This window comes from Anabrus simplex, chromosome 2, assembly GCF_040414725.1.
Source record: "Anabrus simplex isolate iqAnaSimp1 chromosome 2, ASM4041472v1, whole genome shotgun sequence".
Lineage (NCBI taxonomy): Eukaryota > Metazoa > Arthropoda > Insecta > Orthoptera > Tettigoniidae > Anabrus > Anabrus simplex.
Window position 1 is genome coordinate 9,830,663 of NC_090266.1, and position 19,259 is coordinate 9,849,921.

Sequence of the window (19,259 nt, forward strand, 5' to 3'; positions counted from 1 at the left end):
GAGCTCACAACAACAGAATAATTACTACAAGGAAGTGAAAGAGTATATATTTCGGACCAAGGCCGAGCAGGTGTATCGCCAATACCGAGAATATGACGTACCGGGTATTTTCACGCCCGAGGCATTTGGTGTGGCCACGTTTCACAGGGAGAGATTTCAAACTAACCAAAGCGGTGTTGACCAATGAGAAAATTTATCGTAGGCCGCAGATGAACCAACATAAGAAAAACTCAGAGTGAACTCCAGTTAGCTTCTCCGATAACAATAATTAAATTATTCCAACCACATGATTGAATAGAGGGGATTTTTGTGATATCGTTCCCATGTTGAATAATGGTAATCGTAATAAATTAAAGTAATGAATTCGTGGAAATGACCCACGCTATCTCGCCATTGGTCGAGATGAGCACGCCATCAGGGACGCCGAGTTAGCGCGCGAAAGGTGGAGGACAGAAATTAAGTGATATTTCCATGATCACCGAACGATATGAGTTCAGAATACGACACATGAATGTGTATCACCAGTGTATTAAGTAGGATAAAGCAAGAGATCCAACTCCGCCTGCATATGCCGATTTAGGATAACCAACCCCCCTCTCCAGAAGTTGACCGCGGATGACCCCGGCGGGAAATCATATCGTCCATAAAAGTCCAGAAGCGGACCTCACATCACAGCAGTTCTTACCAGTACTCAGTCGTTTGAAGTCACCAGTTGTGACCGAGCGGACCTCACATCACAGCAGTTCCTACCAGTACTCAGTTCTTACCAGTCACCAGTCGTGTCAGTCGTAATGAAGTAGTTGAGACTCTGACACGTTGACTCTGTAAGTCAGTACCTCGGGACGTATTCGAAGTCAGTTAGAGCTGAAAGTACGTGAATTATTAGGAGAATGAATACGAACAGTGAAATTATCCATAGTACCGAGTGTGTATAATCAGTACAATTGTATGTTGAAATTAATGAATGTCATGTGTTTAAATAATAACTAACTAACGGAACGCCGATAGTACCTTTGGAAGGCAGTGTGCGGAGCCTGAAGTAAACACCTCAAGATAGACGGTGAATAACTATCCGAGCAGGGAATTATAGGAGCTAGGCGATGATCAAGACGGCTTGAAAATAAACCAGGAAGTGCCGGTTGAAGACGCGATACGCGCCGGTTCAAATGAACGACATTTCGCCGTAATGTGTCACGACGTGTGTTTCGGGCGTATATGAAGAATATATTGTGCGAGTGTCAGGGGTCTAGGAGCACCTATAAGTGTTTTTTTGTTATTAGTTTTTTTTTGTGTGTAAATTAGTGTAATAAGGTATTAATCATGGGTAGTCACCCAGAAGTGTTTTATTGTGTAAAATTTGTATTGTGCGACATGATGGACGTGTAAATCACCATGGGGCCGTAAAGCCTATATCTCCTCCGCTACGAGACAATGGAATTCTACACAGGAATGAGTACACAATTTTGATATTTAGGGGATGTTATCGCGACTAAACGGGGTTCAGTGTAAATTAATTATGGTTACTTAACATGGTCCGCTTCCCGAGTCCATGATTTTATTTTTTTGTTAGACGGACGAACTAATTTATATTAACGTAATAATGGGTTAGATTAATTAATTTGAGCATTTGTTTGTTGTATATAATGTAAATATGGGATATATTCTTTCAATTAATGCATGCTGTTTGTAATACTTTGAATTAAGTTCATTTCAAGTGTTAAATTCCTTTTTTTGTGCTAACCCATTTATTTGATCTTCAATCACTGAGGTGATCATTTGTAATTTAATTAGGAATAATTTCTATTAGACAGCCAGATTATGAAAAAGCCAGAGTATGGAAGATTTGTGTTGCGTACGGAAGGTCATTAAAATACTAATAATAATCATGTTTGTGAGTCGACAAAGGAAAGTAAAATAATAATATTAATAATATTTGGGCGTGTGCAAGTTAAAGCATAATAATAATAATGACGGTGCTTCGCGAGTTAGCCAGTGCAGATATAATAATCAAAGTGGAGATGACATGTAGCGTTAAAGACTTTCATTCGCGTAGTCAGTTTGATTTTACGTAAATTTTTGATTTTACGTTTTTGGACTTTAATTTAACCATTAAAATTTTGTTTAAAAGCGATATAGGCACGTGAATTAGAATGGTCACGATATGTTAAAAGCCCAGAATGATTTGAGCCCATATTTAGAGTTGGAAGTCATGAGGGACGAATATCCGGCGTGAAATAAATTGAGCCGTATTGTTTGTAATGATGAAATAGATGAATCTCAAGGCCTAAGATGATATAAATGCATATGCCGGTGTTTAGTGGTAGAATCCACGCACCGAGGATTATTTTATGAATTAAATGTTTGAAGAGTTCCGATGAAAGGAAATGGACTTCAAATTTGAAGGAATAGTTTAGCAATCGCCGGCATTGGAGGTATTTGCCCAGCCGCGATGTGCCATAGGTTGTGAGAGGTGTCTTGGGAGGACAGGTGTCCCCATATAAAATTAACGGCAGTACGAAGTTGAAGGTACGGTCCCGAATACCATGTTGTCCCGACTAATATAAAGCAGATCTTAGTGGTTCATAACGGGATTTAACATATGTGACTAAATTCTAAAGAGTGGATATTAAAATATCATCTTTCCATTTTTAATAATAATAATAACAATAATCATACTCCAAGTGAATCTTGTCTTAAATCGAGTGCTTAGTGCCAAGATAAATCGGAATTATAAAAGGGGTTATGCGTTAAACATATTAAGAGCGAACTACCGTGTAACAGGCGAATTTAAGTTTTTTTTTAAAAATAATAATAATAATAATAAAAACTAAGCTACTTTTTTTTTTTTGAAGAATAATTTTTTTTATATTTTGGACATAATAATGATGTTGGGAGATGAAATGAAAGATTTGAGATTTTTAACTAATAATAATAATAAATAAAATATTTGAAGAAGGAGAAGAAGAATAACCAATGAAGGTACTTTTTTTTATTTTATTTTTTTTGATGAAAATAATAAGAGCGAGAAGTTGAAGTATTATAGCAAGGTTGATTACGGGTTACGATAATCACGATTTCCACTATTAACACTAATAATCATAATAATAATAATAATAATAATAATAATAATAATAATAATAATAATAATAATAATAATAATAATAATAATAATAAAAATATTTATGAGGAAGCTGATCATTATATTGTGCGGATAAATTAGGAGTAAGAACGACCCTCGTTTGAAACGTCGGCAGGGTTGGCATATAATCATCCCGGATGACAAATGATAATAATCAAATACCGGATTATAATTGAAATTAATGATAATAATAAATTAATTGATGGTAGTCAAAGTATATGCTAATGATCAGATAAAGAATGGTAATGATATTATCTAATAATAATAGGAGGATATGCTAGGGACAGTCATCCTGTGTCGAATTGCTCTGAACCAGATGTTGGGTTTTCACGGGGAGATAGCGGTAGATCCGTAAATAACCCACGGACGGCACATGTTTGCAGGGTCAGAGCAGAGTAATGAACCTTTCCGTACGTCTTGTCGTATTGACAAGTGTAAATATTAAAGTAGCTTTTGGGTTAATGAACTCTACCTGGTGTGTTTGTGAATCTGGAAATAATAGGCTAGAGTTTGTCCGTATTATAAATTCCTGTTTTTTCGAGGCGATAACATTTTCTACGGTGGGTGTCCGGCTCACCAGAATGTACATACCGGAAGTGTCTCATGTCCAAACGGAACGAGGAGACGACAGTAAAAAGTTACTGTCGTGCCTTCGTCGCCGAAAGAATATCTCCAGCGGTGAAACGTCCAATCATACGGATGTGAATTCGATCCCCAGTAACCAATTGGGACGAATTCACCAGATGTTTTACACTACCAGAGTAGTGAGGTAAAATCCAAGTATTATGTCATTTATTTTTCAGGATTAAAGTGTCACAATGTAAATTTGTCATCATGTGTAGTATGCAAAATAAGTGAATAAATTGCTCCTCATTGCAATTTCAATAGGAAACAGCTTCCATATCTTTTCACTGTAGTTAGTCTAGTATGCCCATGGAATTTAAGTTGTCACTTCCCATTCCTATTGTGGAGTCAGAATTTTGTATCCATGAATGAGTCGCCCCCCGTAACCTTAAATTTTCATGCCCCGTTCATCCCTGTGTTCATTTGATGCGCCGATATATATATTTTTTTGATATAAAATTTTTTTTATTCGTTTTCGAACTGATCACCCCTGAGATAAATGCTAGTCTGGGACTCAGGAGGTGGGCGGGTGCAGTATATAACAGAAGTGTGAGGCCCAGCATGCACAAGCAATGCAGAGGTCCCACCTAGCTATCTAACAGCTGACCTGCCGCCCACCACCACCAAATGAACTTTATGCAGATGACATTGTCCTCTTAAGTGAAGATCAAAAGGATCTACACAGAGTGCACTACCAAAACTCCTAATCAAAGTAACGTATACCTGCAGTAAACCTTAGTCTGAAAAATGCTTTAGGATCAGTCATCTCCAAAGACACAAAATGGAGAGACCTAATCTGCCATTTTGTAGAGTGTGGAGCGCTGACACATTTCCTGAGATTGGGTTATGCCTGAAGAAGACCACACGATTCAGAACTCAACTTGTCCGTTACAGATAAAGTCCACAACATGGGACAAAGAAGAGATGTTCTGCATACTTACCTGGGCCTGAGCTGACGCTGAGATGTTACGTAATAATGAGCCAAGAATAGCGCCTATCCAAATGACAGCTGGCACCACGAGCAGCATTCCACCGGTCATTTCAGGAGAAATAAAGAACAGAGACACAGAACATCCCAGGATCTGTAAAGAAGACAAGAAAGCTCTGTCATCTTTGTACACCTCCCTATATTTGTGAATAACCCTCCCAAATAGTACATTTACCCTCAATTTTGACCAGATTATTTTTACAAGTTGGTTTATTCTTTAATTTATGTAACGAAATACCATTTTAGGTTTATAGCACTCCTACAGAGACCACATGCTCCCTTGGATGTTCCTTTATTCCACTGTCAATTAGTATCCATTTAATCTGTTATCTCCTGGACCAAGTCGATTCTTCATTAACCTCAGCACTCCCGTAGGGGATTTCTTGCCTGTTCCCCTATGGGGCACATCCCAGGTGGTGGATAGGGGGGCTCTCCGGACTTGTCTGGAGGGTCTGAGGGAAATAAAATACCCTCTCGCGGACCAAAAACAAGTATTGCCAGAAAACGTCTTGAGGCAGTGTGATTGTTACCAGCCCAAGCCAGGCTTGGAAGTGGAAACCTCACCCACACATGCTAGAGAGGCATCCATGTTACCTCCGCATGGGTGATACGGTGGTTCAGGTGAAGTGGGTGCTGGTGATTGAGGTGAAAACTCACTGCGGTGTGCTGGAACCAACACGTCACATTGCCCTGCATAGCCTGAACGAGCCGCCGGTTGGGAACGGGGCAAACCCAACTGAGGGAGAACCCATGGCTGTCAACTCAGTCATGGTAATGCCAAGTGGGAACCACGTGAGTAGGTCTACTGATGCTGATGATGCTTGTTGTTTAAAAGGGCCTAACTTCTAGGTCATCGGCCCCTAATGGTATGAAATGAGACGAAATAAAATGACAAATTAAAAGCCCAAGAAGCATCCACTGATCACAATTCAAAACATGAGAACAAAGAATGAATGGATGAATATGAATTTAAAACGATCAACGGAACTGACCCACAGTGCCTCACATGCACAGAAGCTGATGTACAACAATAGTATTACTGACCAAGGGACTGCTTCTATAGCATAATACTGAATCAATGAAACTTGTAGTCGAAAGGGGTCCAAAATCCAAGTCAGCTGCCCCTCACAATGGTACTTATCGCTAGGAAAGTAGAACCATGGTATTTGTCATGTTGCGGTACTAATCTAGAGTAGCGTAGACTCGCGGTATTCCACACATTAGGGTACTACTCACAGGTAATGAAATTCACACATGTATTACAGACCTACGCTGTTTCGCACAATGTGGTGCCATTTACAGGCAACGCAAATCTATGGTGTTCATCACATAAGGGTACTAACCACAGGGACTCGTACTCTCCCGTGGTATTACAAACTGTCCACTTCATTGCCGTATCGATAATGTAATCCAATCAATATATGAAAAATGTTTCCACCTAATCGGTACCTTTCTTTTTATTTAGCCTTTGGCTACTTATAAAAACTTTAATAATATCAGGACATGTTTCGATCGCTTTGCGATCATCATCAGCTGCTTACATAAAAGCTTAGATAAAAACAGCATACAACAATCACATAGTTGACATTAAAAAACTGGTGTTAGTAATTGACGTATGGGTTAGATGGGGAGGGGAAGTAGTGTGCGGAGGGAGGGGGGGGGTGTTACTAGGACATTAAACTTAAATAAATTAAAAATCTATCTATGATCTAAAATGTCTTTGGTATCATTTTTAATAATATTGCACTTCAAGCCCCCGGAGTGGTTTTGACAGAAATTATAGTAGACAACCCCTTATTCTCAGCATTTAAGGACACCTTTATTCTCCGTCCCGCATAGTAGGGAAAATAATACTAATCAACCAGCGGTAAAAGTTCATATAACCACACTTCAGCTGAAAATTGTAGTGTAGATACATTGTAGTATAGATACAGTATATTTAGATAGTGCTGTATCTTGCCTGATATATTCGTGTGTTATCTTACGTGTGTATCTATTAGAGCGTAGTACTAATAATAATTTGTCTAAGTATTTAGCTTTGTTGGTAATCTTTAAGTACAGTAGTTCTTGCAAATTTTATTTCTGTTTGTGCATAGTAGTGACATACGGTACTGGTATCGTAATTAGAATACGCCTGAAAGTAGTTTAAAAATTACTGTAGTGTACTGTAGCCTACAGTAGTATACGAGTAATATCCTATTAGAATTTAGTGCACTTATTTCATTATTGTAAAATATTTGTGTAGTACTGGTGTAGTAGAGGTATCCGTAGAAACTCTTACTAAAATTCTGTTGTTGTAATTAGGATAAGCTTAATTGCAGTTTGGAATTGTGTAGTTCTTGTGTATTCCTTTAGATATTCAGTAATTAACAACAGTTTTTATCCTGTTAGGGGTTGTAGGATAACAAAAGTAGTATTGTAGTGTAGTCGTATATCAATTACCTTATTGTTGTGTGATCTTTGAGTACTATCCCAGACAATATATCGCTCCGTTCATTTATTTTTTGCAAATAGGTTATTTTATTTTTATTTTCATTTTTTCTGTAAAGAATGGCTAAGGAGCGTGAGTGTACGAACTGTGGGTGTGGCGAGGCATTGAGGGGTATGAGGGAGGAGTTGGAGAGTTTGAGGGAGATAATTAGGATTCTCACAGAAGACAGGAAGGAAGATAGGACTCCCTCAAACCATGTACAGGTTACAGTAGGTGTACAAGAGGGAGGGGAAGGAAAGGGGGGAGTTGTAGTAGACAGGTGGTCTAATGTTCTAAGGGGAAGGAGATTGCAGGCTAAGGGCTCTATTCAGGATCAGAATTCAGGACAGGTGTCTGTGCGAAATCAGTACGAGTCACTTCAGGTAGAACAACAAAGGGAAGATGAGGGACAGGGAACTGTTGCTGAGATGTGTGGAAGTAGGAGGAAGGGTAAAGGTATGAAAGGGAAATGTAGAGTAGAGGATAGGAAAAGACAGGTGGAACAGGGTCATGGGAAGGAGAAAATGGAGGAGGAAGTAGCTTCTGCAGCTATCAGGAAAGATAGGGCTGACCAGGAGGGGAGGGGATCAAATGAGTTGGGCAGGGTTGAGGCTCTGGTCATGGGGGATTCCATCGTTAGACACGTGGGGAAAGTGTGTGGAGGAAAGGGAACCAGGGTAGAATGCTATCCAGGAATTAGTTGAGGCAGATGTTGAGGAAAGTAGAAGAAAGGGAGGAGGGGAAGGAGAAAGTGGTAGTGTTCCACGTTGGTACCAACAACGTAAGGCAAGCTGATATTCTGTAAGTACCAACATAGTTGGAGATGAGTGGGATCTGGTAAATGCAGCACAGGTGAAGTTTAAGAAAGTGGAGATTGTTATTAGTGGAATACTGTGTAGGAGGGAAACTGACTGGAGGGTGATTGGGGGTTTAAATGAGACTATGGAGTGGGTATGTGGAAAACTGGGAGTGAAATTTCTAGATCTTAATGGGTGGGTAGGAGAAAGGGATCTGCGCTCTGATGGCCTTCACTTAAACCGCAGTGGTACGTATAAGTTAAGAAATTTGTTTGGAAGGGTAGTAGGGAGGTACATTCAGGGAAACGGGGTGGCCTAGGGAGTGGTGCTAAGGGAACAAGGAACTGGAAATCAAGTAGGGATGACATAAAGCTGTTAGTGTTGAACTGTAGAAGTACTGTAAAGAAAGGAATAGAATTAAGTAATTTAATAGATTTTTATTTACCAGATATTGTAATAGGAGTTGAATCATGGCTGAGAAATGATATAATGGATGCAGAAATTTTCTCACGGCACTGGAGTGTGTTACATTACAAGTAATAAATCTCATTGTAGACCATATTGGACATCAGATATGAACATTAAAACAAGAATAATAGTTAACTTTAATAATAGTTACTCTTTGCCTAGGCAAGCACACAGATACAACACACGCAGCAACGGGCATAAGTTTAACAGACCCTCTTGAACGGCTAATGTCTCCGCTCAACGCTCATCCAACATAAGAGATTTCAGTTCACACACTTGGCATCTTATTATTTTTTTCCGTTTTGGTCTTGAACTCCCAGCAAAAATGAAGCGGCTTCAGGCGTGATCAATCCTGTTTGAAGTGTTACTACTCCATGTCTGCTACAACATATGATTTCTCTCGCCCGTTCTCACGTATCTATACAAGAGTGGGATTTAATTATTTCTTCACTTAAAAGAATATAACCATCATGTTTTGTTATATATGAACATTCTTATTAACTGACTGGCAGCCATGAGTTTCATACTACACTGCCAGCTCTATGTTGTACCTTATGTTTTTACCTCTGGCAACACGATTACTTTTGTTTTTTTCTAACTCAGCCATGATGAACACTCTTATATATTTTCACGCTTGTTTTTATGTTTGAACATTCTGATTGACTGACTGGTAACAATGATATCCTAATGATTTTAATTATTTCACTGCCAGCTCTGTATTGTAGCCTACTTTCTGTTCTTATCCTCTGTCTCAACTCGATTGTGTTTTTTCTCTTAGCCATGTTGTAACATTCCATGTTTTTTCACACTAGTTTTAAGCCTATTTTCATTTTATAAATATAAATGTTGATTCTTAGGGTGCCATATATGTTAAGGACACTAGGTTCAGGGCCCTGACCTAACTTTAGGCTAAGATTATTTTCGGCTGATGATGCCTACGACTGTTAAGCGAAACATGTCCCATCTTACAACGCCTGTTGTAATGTTTATTTCCTAAATATAGGAAAGATAAGTATTGGAAAGGTGGTGTTAACTATTATTCTTGTTTTAATGTTCATAACTGCAGTGTGTATCGTAGAGATAGGATAGGAATGGTGGGAGGGGGAGTATTCATTCTGGTGAAAGAAGAATATGTAAGCTACAAAAAAGTTAGGGATGAGACACATGAAATTTTAGGTGTAAGGCTTATTTCTAAAGATAATAGGCAACTTGATATATTTGGAGTGTAAAGACCGGGAAAGGGTAGCACTGACGCAGATTCAGAAATATTTGATAGGATAGTCGGCTATGTGGGAAACAACATGGAAAGAAATGTGATTGTAGCGGGAGATCTGAATCTGTCAGATGACAATTGGGAAGGAAATGCGAATGACAGGAAGCATGACCTACAAATGGCAAATAAGTTAATATGGGAAGGACAGCTGATTCAGAAAGTGCTGGAACCAACCAGAGGGAAAAATATCCTGGATGTGGTGCTGATAAAACCAGATGAGCTCTATAGAGAAACTAAAGTCATAGATGGTATTAGTGATCATGAAGCTGTTTTTGTTGTAGTTAAAAATAAATGTGATAGAAAGGAAGGTCTTAAAAGTAGGACTATTAGGCAGTACCATATGGCTGATAAAGCAGGCATGAGGCAGTTTCTAAAAAGTAATTATGGTCGGTGGAAAACGGTAAATAAAAATGTAAACAGACTCTGGGATGGGTTTAAAGAAATTGTTGAGGAATGCGAAAACAGGTTTGTACCTTTAAGGGTGGTAAGGAATGGTAAAGACCCACCTTATTATAATAGAGAAATAAAGAGACTAAGAAGGAGGTGCAGACTGGAAAGAAATAGAGTTAGAAATGGCTGTGGAAGTAAGGAGAAATTGAAGGAACTTACTAGAAAATTGAATCTAGCAAAGAAGGCAGCTAAGGATAACATGATGGCAAGCATAATTGGCAGTCATACAAATTTTAGTGAAAAATGGAAAGGTATGTATAGGTATTTTAAGGCAGAAACACGTCCCAAGAAGGACATTCCAGGAATAATTAATGAACAAGGGGAGTGTGTATGTGAGGATCTTCAAAAGGCAGAAGTATTCAGTCAGCAGTATGTAAAAATTGTTGGTTACAAGGATAATGTCCAGATAGAGGAGGAGACTAAGGCCAAAGAAGTATTAAAATTTACATATGATAACAATGACATTTACAATAAGATACAAAAGTTGAAAACTAGAAAAGCGGCTGGAATTGATCAGATTTCTGGGGATATACTAAAGACAATGTGTTGGGATATAGTAACATATCTGAAGTACTTATTCGATTATTGTTTAGTCGGAGGAGCTATACCAGATGAATGGAGAGTTTGTTATAGTAAGCCCTGTGTATAAAGGAAAGGGTGATAGACAAAAAGCTGAAAATTACAGGCCAGTAAGTTTGACGTGCATTGTATGTAAGCTTTGGGAAGGCATACTTTTCTGATTATATTAGACATGTTTGCGAAATTAATAACTGGTTCGATAGAAGGCAATTCGGTTTTAGGAAAGGTTATTCCACTGAAGGTCAATTTGTAGGATTCCAGCAAGATATAGCAGATATCTTGGATTCTGGAGGTCAAATGGACTGTATCTTGATTAATTAATTTCATTATGTTCCGTATTGATATCTACCATACAACATAGAAAGAAAAGAAAGATCCACCTGATCAATACTTATTTATTAAATTTCTTATTAACAGAACCGGTTTCGACTCCTCACAAAGTCATCTTCAGCTGCCTTATACATTTACATTAGATTACATATTATTAAGCGTTGTGCCTTGCTAATTGAAATTTTTATTGTTTTTGTATTTGACTGACATTAAGTAGTCATTTTTCAGAGTGGTTAGTCCAATGTTTATATGTTTAAGTTTGTTTGAAGACTTAGTACACATATTAAAATGATAACTATTTAAACACATTAAAAAGATCACAATACATGATAAAACACTTTGCTATGTACATACATACTATTACCGTCCAAGTTTTACGGGTAAAACAAGTTCTTAAAAAACTTTGTCATTTTCGTTATTATAATTCGTCAGGCATAAAAAGATAATATGCTTGAGTTCAGCTGTATTATGCTCTTGTAATATTTTGTATTAGGCTTTATACATTGTCAAATGAAAGAATATGTGTCAGAAGCTGAATTGACATTTTTCAAAGTGAACTGTATTACGTTCATAATGATGGTATATCAGGTAACCTGAAACCTGTGTTAAATGACCTATTAAGTATAAACTACAGTATATAAAGTACATTAAAATACAACACAAGGTGAAAGTACACTTCAAGATGCAAATGTCTAGTTATAATTCAAGTGAAGGGTATAAACATTCATGCAGGGAGTTCGTATGGGGCACTTGTATCAATACATTATATTTATATAAAGTCCAACCACTATATAACTTGCAAATTTTCTAATATTGTTAATGTGTACAGATTTGAAGATGAGTGCGTGCTGCTGAAGTTGTTGATAATCTTGAAACCGTTAAGTGCAGATTACACTAGCGTGTAAAGGCAGTTGTTGTTGGTGGCTCTTTTTCGGTCTATGACATATGATAATTATTATTGTTGAATGGTTGAGAAGTGTACAGCTTGGCTGTTTGGAAACAAATAGATTACAAGAGCATAATACAGCTGAACTCAAGCATATTATCTTTTTATGCCTGACGAATTATAATAATGAAAATGACAACGTTTTTTTAATAACTTGTTTTACCCGTAAAACTTGGACGGTAATAGTATATATGTACATAGCAAAGTGTTTTATCATGTATTGTGATCTTTTTAATGTGTTTAAATAGTCATCATTTTAATATGTTTACTAAGTATTCAAACAAACTTAAACATATAAACATTGGACTAACCACTCTGAAAAATGACTACTTAATGTCAGTCAAATACAAAAACAAAAAAAAAATTTCAATTAGCAAGGCACAACGCTTAAGAATATGTAATCTAATGTACATGTATAAGGCAGCTGAAGATGACTTTGTGAGGAGTCGAAACCGGTTCTGTTATTAAGAAATTTAATAAATAAGTATTGATCAGGTGGATCTTTCTTTTCTTTCTATGATAAATGGACTGTATCACGATTGACCTGTCTAAAGCATTTGATAGGGTGGATCATGGGAGACTACTGGCAAAAATGAGTGCAATTGGACTAGACAAAAGAGTGACCGAATGGGTTGCTATATTTCTAGAAAATACATCTCAGAGAATTAGAATAGGTAAAGCTTTATCTGACCCTGTAAAAATTAAGAGGGGAATTCCTCAAGGCAGTATTATCGGACCTTGATGTTATTCTCTATAGAGTGATAAATAAGTTACAAGATTGTGAGCAACTGCAGAGTGACCTCAAAGATGTTGTGAGATGGACAGCAGGCAATGGTATGTTGATAAACGGGGTTAAAGGTTAGGTTGTGAGTTTCACAAATAGGAAAAGTCCTCTCAGTCTTAATTACTGCGTTGATGGGGTGAAAGTTCCTTTTGGGGATCACTGTAAGTATCTAGGTGTTAATATAAGGAAAGATCTTCATTGGGGAAATCACATAAATGGGATTGTAAATAGAGGGTACAGATCTCTGCACATGGTTATGAGTGTGTTTAGGGGTTGTAGTAAGGATGTAAAGGAGAGGGCATATAAGTCTCTGGTAAGACCCCAACTAGAGTATGGTTCCAGTGTATGGGACCCTCACCAGGACTACCTGATTCAAGAACTGGAAAAATCCAAAGAAAAGCAGCTCGATTTGTTCTGGGTGATTTCCGACAAAAGAGTAGCGTTACAAAAATGTTGCAAAGTTCGGGTTGGGAAGAATTGAGAGAAAGAAGAAGAGCTGCTCGACTAAGTGGTATGTATACATACAATTTACAAAATATACATTTAATGTTAACCTACTCAATACTTACAATACCACATTTTGTGGTTAAATATTTATAAATGATAGAAAGGTTGTGAACATGTTTCGCCCTTCTTAATGGGCATCATCAGCACAATGGATAACCTTAAAACAAATAATTACAACTAAGAACGTTTACAATTATTGGTCGTATAAAATTGGAATGAGATGTTGTGATGTTAAAAGTTATTTTCGATATCATGATTAGAAAGTTTGACGCGAATGTTACATACACAAGTAAAACTATTGTAGTACATTTTTACAATATTGTCTAAAAAATATTTATCGGCATTCGCCTCGAACTGAAATGGATCCTCTTCTTTTAATTTTTGGTGAGATGGCGTGGAATGACATTAGTAGACAAATAAGTTTGAGTGGCGTTTATAAAAGTAGGAAAGATCACAATATGAAGATAAAGTTGGAATTCAAGAGAACAAACTGGGGCAAATATTCATTTATAGGAAGGGGAGTTAGGGATTGGAATAACTTACCAAGGGAGATGTTCAATAAATTTCCAATTTCTTTGAAATCATTTAGGAAAAGGCTAGGAAAACAACAGATAGGGAATCTGCCACGTGGGCGACTGCCCTAAATGCAGATCAGTATTGATTGATTGATTGATTGATTGATTAATTGAAGTCCCAAAGGCAGACCGTACTGGAAGTTATATTGGTCAAAAATAGGAAGAAGTAAAAATAAATAGGCAGACGAGTTAAAAACGTTAAGTTTCCGGGTAAATCGGAAGGGTTGCAGTATGCTAGTGATAATGCTCCCCTGGGATCTTCATCAGCTCTCTTTACAAGTGCTTCTGTGCCTGTAAGTAATGCGCATAATGGTTCTTCTACACATGTTGGAGTGTGTTTTAGATTTCCTACGGCACCTGGTAATTCTACCGGATCTTTGTGTCAGCCTACTATTACTACGCAACCTATTTCTCATGCGATAATGCAAAAACATCCCCATGTCCAAGTGCAGCTTTGTCAAATGCTTCAGTGGTTTCTCAAATGTGTGAGATTGTTTCGCAGATGAGAATATCTGCACCTGTTTCATTGCAGTCTAACGCTAGTCCTAACCTCACTTTCAGTACTCCATTCTTTTCTCAAGGGCGTTTGAATCATGGTAACTATGCTGCTGTAATTCCTTCTCATAACCACTCTAGTCCTTCCCAGGTACCTCATACACCTGCCTACTCACAGATTTATACAATTTACCTCACCCATTAAGTACTATATTGAAGGGTGTGTCAAAGTTCACTGCTAACACGACTGATGAGGTCATTTCTTTCCTTCGATTTTTAATTGAATTTTTTAAAGATCAGGCTATTGTGTACAATTTAAGTAGTAATCACTTCTTCCAGCTGGCCCCGTGGTGTAGGGGTAGCGTGCCTGCCTCTTACCAGGAGGCCCCTGGTTAGATTCCTGGCCAGGTCAGGGATTTTTACCTGGACCTGAGGGCTGGTTCAAGGTCCACTCAGCCTACGTGATTAGAATTGAGGAGCTATCTGATGGTGAGATAGGGGCCCCGGTCCAGAAAGCCAAGATGATTCATTGTGCTGACCACACACCTTTTAAACTGCAGCCCTTCAGACTGAGCAGCGGTCGCTTGGAAGGCCAAGGCCCTTCAAGGGCTGCAGTGCCATGGGGAAGTAATCATTTCTTCCAAGTCTTATATCCACATGTATCTGGAGCTCTTTCTGAGCATATCATTAGAGCCAATTCTGAAAGATGGACAGTGGATCAGTTTCATGCACATGTACTTGAATTTTTTATTCCTTCTCATGCCTTGTCTTCGTTGGTGCAAAAACATGATTTCAGAATGCAGCATTTGAATGAATCGTTACCTGAGTACATTCAGCATATTAAGTTCTATGCCAGAATTTTTATGCTTAACTATTCTGAGTCTCTAACGGTTGCCTGTATTGTTGACGGTCTTACCTCTTACCCCTAATTATCAGTCGTATCTTGCTATTTCACCGCAACCAGCAACTTTTGCTCAATTGGAAGCTATCACTGTTTCTGCCGAAGGCATTATGTATGCCGATCAGCTATGGGTTGTGTTAGCTCCCCTTCCTAAGAGCATGTCTTTTCCAAAGGTTACTAAAACCGCACCTTCTCTTTCTTCCAAGCCACGTAATTCTCGTTCAAGTTTTAATTGTGGCTCCACTGAACATTTCCAGCAGAACTGTGCTAAGACTGGGCCCTTAGGCAATTCAAAACCTGATCTGGGTGGTCCCACTGAAAATTTAAAGAGGAATTGTACAAAGATTGAGTCATTAGGCAATTCAAAACCTGGTGTGGGTAGGGACTCCTCCACAAATAATTCTTGTCAATACTGTGGGTCGAACAGGCATTTCTCTAGACAGTGCACTCGCAATTCTGGGCGTTCTGGTATTATTCATTCTAGATGACTAACAGCCAATTATTGTGGCAAACCTCAAAGTGTAGCTTTATGTTTCGTCTGTTATAACTGCAGGTTAAATGATGATTCACCAAATTCTGTGGCTGATATTATGTCCCAGTCTGAACCTAGTATCAATTTCCTACAATCTTGTTGCATTTCTGCTATCCCTCCTTGTAAATTACCTTACATATGCTTAGAGGTGAATAATGAACCTGTCTGTGCATTGGTAGATTCTGGAAGTAGAATCACATTCATGAGTGAGAACTGGTATAACTCAATAAAAACTGTATGCAAATATCCTCCATTGAAACCTGGACGTTTAACCTGTCATACTGCTAAATCTAACTCTTTGAATGTGATTTGATGTCTGGATATCAAAATAAAAATTGTGAGTTCATGCGGAAAATGCCCGTGCTGGTTGCAAAGGTTTTATCTTGTCCTTTCATTTTGCGTGCAAATTTGATTGCCAAACCAAGGTTTTATCTTGTCCTTTCATTTTGGGGGCAAATTTGATTGCCAAACCTGGTATGATTTTGGACCTTCAGTTCAATGATATCAAATTTAAATCTTTTGTTAGAATCTTTAAGTTGTGTAATCACTCCCCTATTCTTCCTTGTCATGTCAATGCTGTTTCTGAAGACACGGGTGAACCCAAAGCTTTTAATTTTGATCATTTGCCTGATAATCAGGCCAACCAACTTAAGAATTTTTGCGATAAATTTCCTGATGTATTTACAGAGAAGTTAGGTGTAACCAACGTTCTGGTGTACAAAATTCAAGTTACTAACAACGTACCTGTTCATTCTTCTCCGTATTGGCTATTGCCTCCCAAAATGAAAGCCCGTAAGGCTATTATCGATCAAATGCTTGCTGATGGCGTAATACGTCCTTCTAAATCTGCTTATTCATCTCACAAATTTCTTGTCCCTATACCACAAGGTGGTTTCAGGCTTGTCGTCGATTACCGGATGCTGAATAAGAGAGTTTTACTTCAATCTGTTCCCCTTACTGATTTGCACTCTTGTTTCTCTTGGTTTGCTAATGCCAAAAATTTTACCACTTTTGATTTGAATCATGCATATTACCAGACTCGCTGCGGAATCCAAGCACCTTACTGCTTTTGCCACCGACTGGAACCTCTATGAATTTGAACGTGTCCCGTTTGCATTAACTACAGGCGCTGCTGTCCTTACTCGGTTACTAGATAATGTTTTGTCAGACATTAAATTCAAATTTGTATACAATTACCTGGATGATTTAGTTATTTTCAGTAAAACCTTTGAAGAGCACCTTGTCCATCTTAATGAAGTCCCTGAAAGACTGTGTCAAGCAAGTCTAACCCTTAAGGCTAGCAAGGTTAATTTTTCACAACCCCAGATGTCCTTCTTAGGGTATATTGTGTCTGAGAAAGGTGATCTTGTACTGCAGCCATCCAAAATTTTCCTACCTGTAAAGATGTCAGAGCTGTAGCTAGGTTCGTTGGCATGGTCAATTTCTTCTGTAAATTCATCCCCAATATTGATGAAAGAGCAGCTCTATTAAATGCTTTGAGAAGAAAAGATGCTAAATTTGACTGGGGTGAAGTCCAACTCGAAACTTTCTATGACCTGAAATCTGCTTCATGTTATGCTCCGTTTTTGGCTAAGCCATATTTTTCTGAATGTTTCGTTCTTTAAAGCGATGTCTCATCAACAGGTATATATAGTGTCCCTCAGGAATTTGAAGAGACGTCGTCCAATTTCTTATGCTGCCCGTAGTCCAAATCCTGCTGAAAGCAACTACTTGATCTATGAATTAGAAGCCTTGGCTGTTGTTTTCTCTTTAGAAAGATTTAGGATGGAACTTGAACATCTCCCTTTTGATTTTGAAATTGATAATCAGGCACTGAGTTGGGTATTGGCCAAACCAAGAGGGACTGGTTGTCTTGCGCATTGGGCAGTATGCATCTAAGCTTTTCAATTTGAAGCTCGTCACATCCGTGGCACTGAATACGTTGTTGCTGAAAGTCCCGGTAGGATGTTCTATCCTTTTCAATACTATATATTGTGTGAAAGTTTTACATTACAGTTAAAACATCACAACTTTTGTACATTCGGTACCGGTTTCGACAGATTCTCTGTCATCATCAGCCAAGGATAATTGTACAAAGACAAGTATAAATCATGACTCTTATGGTGTAATTACAATGGTAAATTAAAAATATACATTGTATGATTAAAATAGTATATACATACATAGACTGAAGGTCAGTAAAATGAGAGTAGTCATATTTCTATAAGGTGTACACCTTACTATTTCTAATTAAAATGATAACTTAAGAGAAATTCTGTTTTTGTAATAAATATTTACAGTGAAATTTTATTGTAGGCTTAAGTCTGTAATATTTTAACTTTTTGGCCAGTCGATTCGTTGAAGTCATGTAGCCATGTTTGACACATTAAAAAGGTAAACAAACATTTAGTCAAATGGTGTTCCACATAAAATATGTACAATAAAATTCGATTGGAGCTTCAACTTGGACTTAAGAAAGGAAGAATTATGTTAAAATGTTCAATGCAAGCAGAAATAGATGAGTTAATTTTTGTCCATTGAACAGTTCAATGTATCGACTTATATTCTGGAATGTTGGTTTATATCATTTTGAGAAAATAGTAATTGAGGTTCTTGCTAAGGTCGTACTTCAGGATCTTATGTTGTAAGTTGTGAATACATAAATGATTTGGAAAGATCCTGATCCAAGTCGGAACCTATAAGAAATAAAACGCGATTTAAAGTTATATGAGAATCGGAAGAAGTTAAAATTCGCGAAATATTAGTGAAATGAAGGACTCACCTCAGGTGCCAAGTTGGTAGTAGATGTATCGGAGTGGAACTAACAGGCTGAATGTGAAGAGACGGACCTCAGAAGGAAGCAAGGAGGGGCGGAGTTACTGAGTAAAGGGAAGGGGAAGTGCGGTGGAGGCGGGACTATAATCGGGTGGGCGCGGACGGCGGTAGGGGTAATGTGTAAGCGTGTTATGGATTGTTTTGAAGACAGATCGATTTTTGGGTATTTTAAGATTGTTCAATACTTTGATAAACGTATCAAATAAAATCGTAGGTTTGTCGGATAGATCATTGAGATTAAAATTTGAATTACGGTACTGATCAAGTGAGATGTAAAATTGTTCAGTGAAATCAAGTATTGGACCTTTATTTATTATTTCAATGATGTCTATATCGTGGTCTATGCCATAAAATTTGTGTTTATAGTCATGTATATGTTGGCCTACTGCGGAAAATTTTCTGTATTTAATTGCATTTACGTGTTCTGTATATCTAATTTTGAACGATCTACCGGTCTGTCCGAGGTAGGTACTGAGACAGTCGTTACAATGAAATCTATAGACACCTGACTTTTCAAAAGGGTTGGAAGGGTTGATTGAGTTAGAGTTGTGTAGAATGTCTAGGTT

At 37.8% G+C, this 19,259-nt stretch overlaps 1 protein-coding gene across 3 annotated transcripts in view; it reads right to left on the reverse strand.

The window, feature by feature from the left end:
- LOC136863899 (mitochondrial potassium channel ATP-binding subunit) overlaps window positions 1–19,259 on the reverse strand; it is a 789,801-nt gene that overhangs the window by 526,156 nt on the left and 244,386 nt on the right. For all 3 annotated transcript variants that reach the window (XM_067140310.2, XM_068226044.1, XM_068226045.1), the window contains one exon: window positions 4,705–4,845. In XM_067140310.2, coding sequence (XP_066996411.2) covers window positions 4,705–4,845 — 141 coding nt within the window. The remainder of the gene's footprint in view (window positions 1–4,704; window positions 4,846–19,259) is intronic.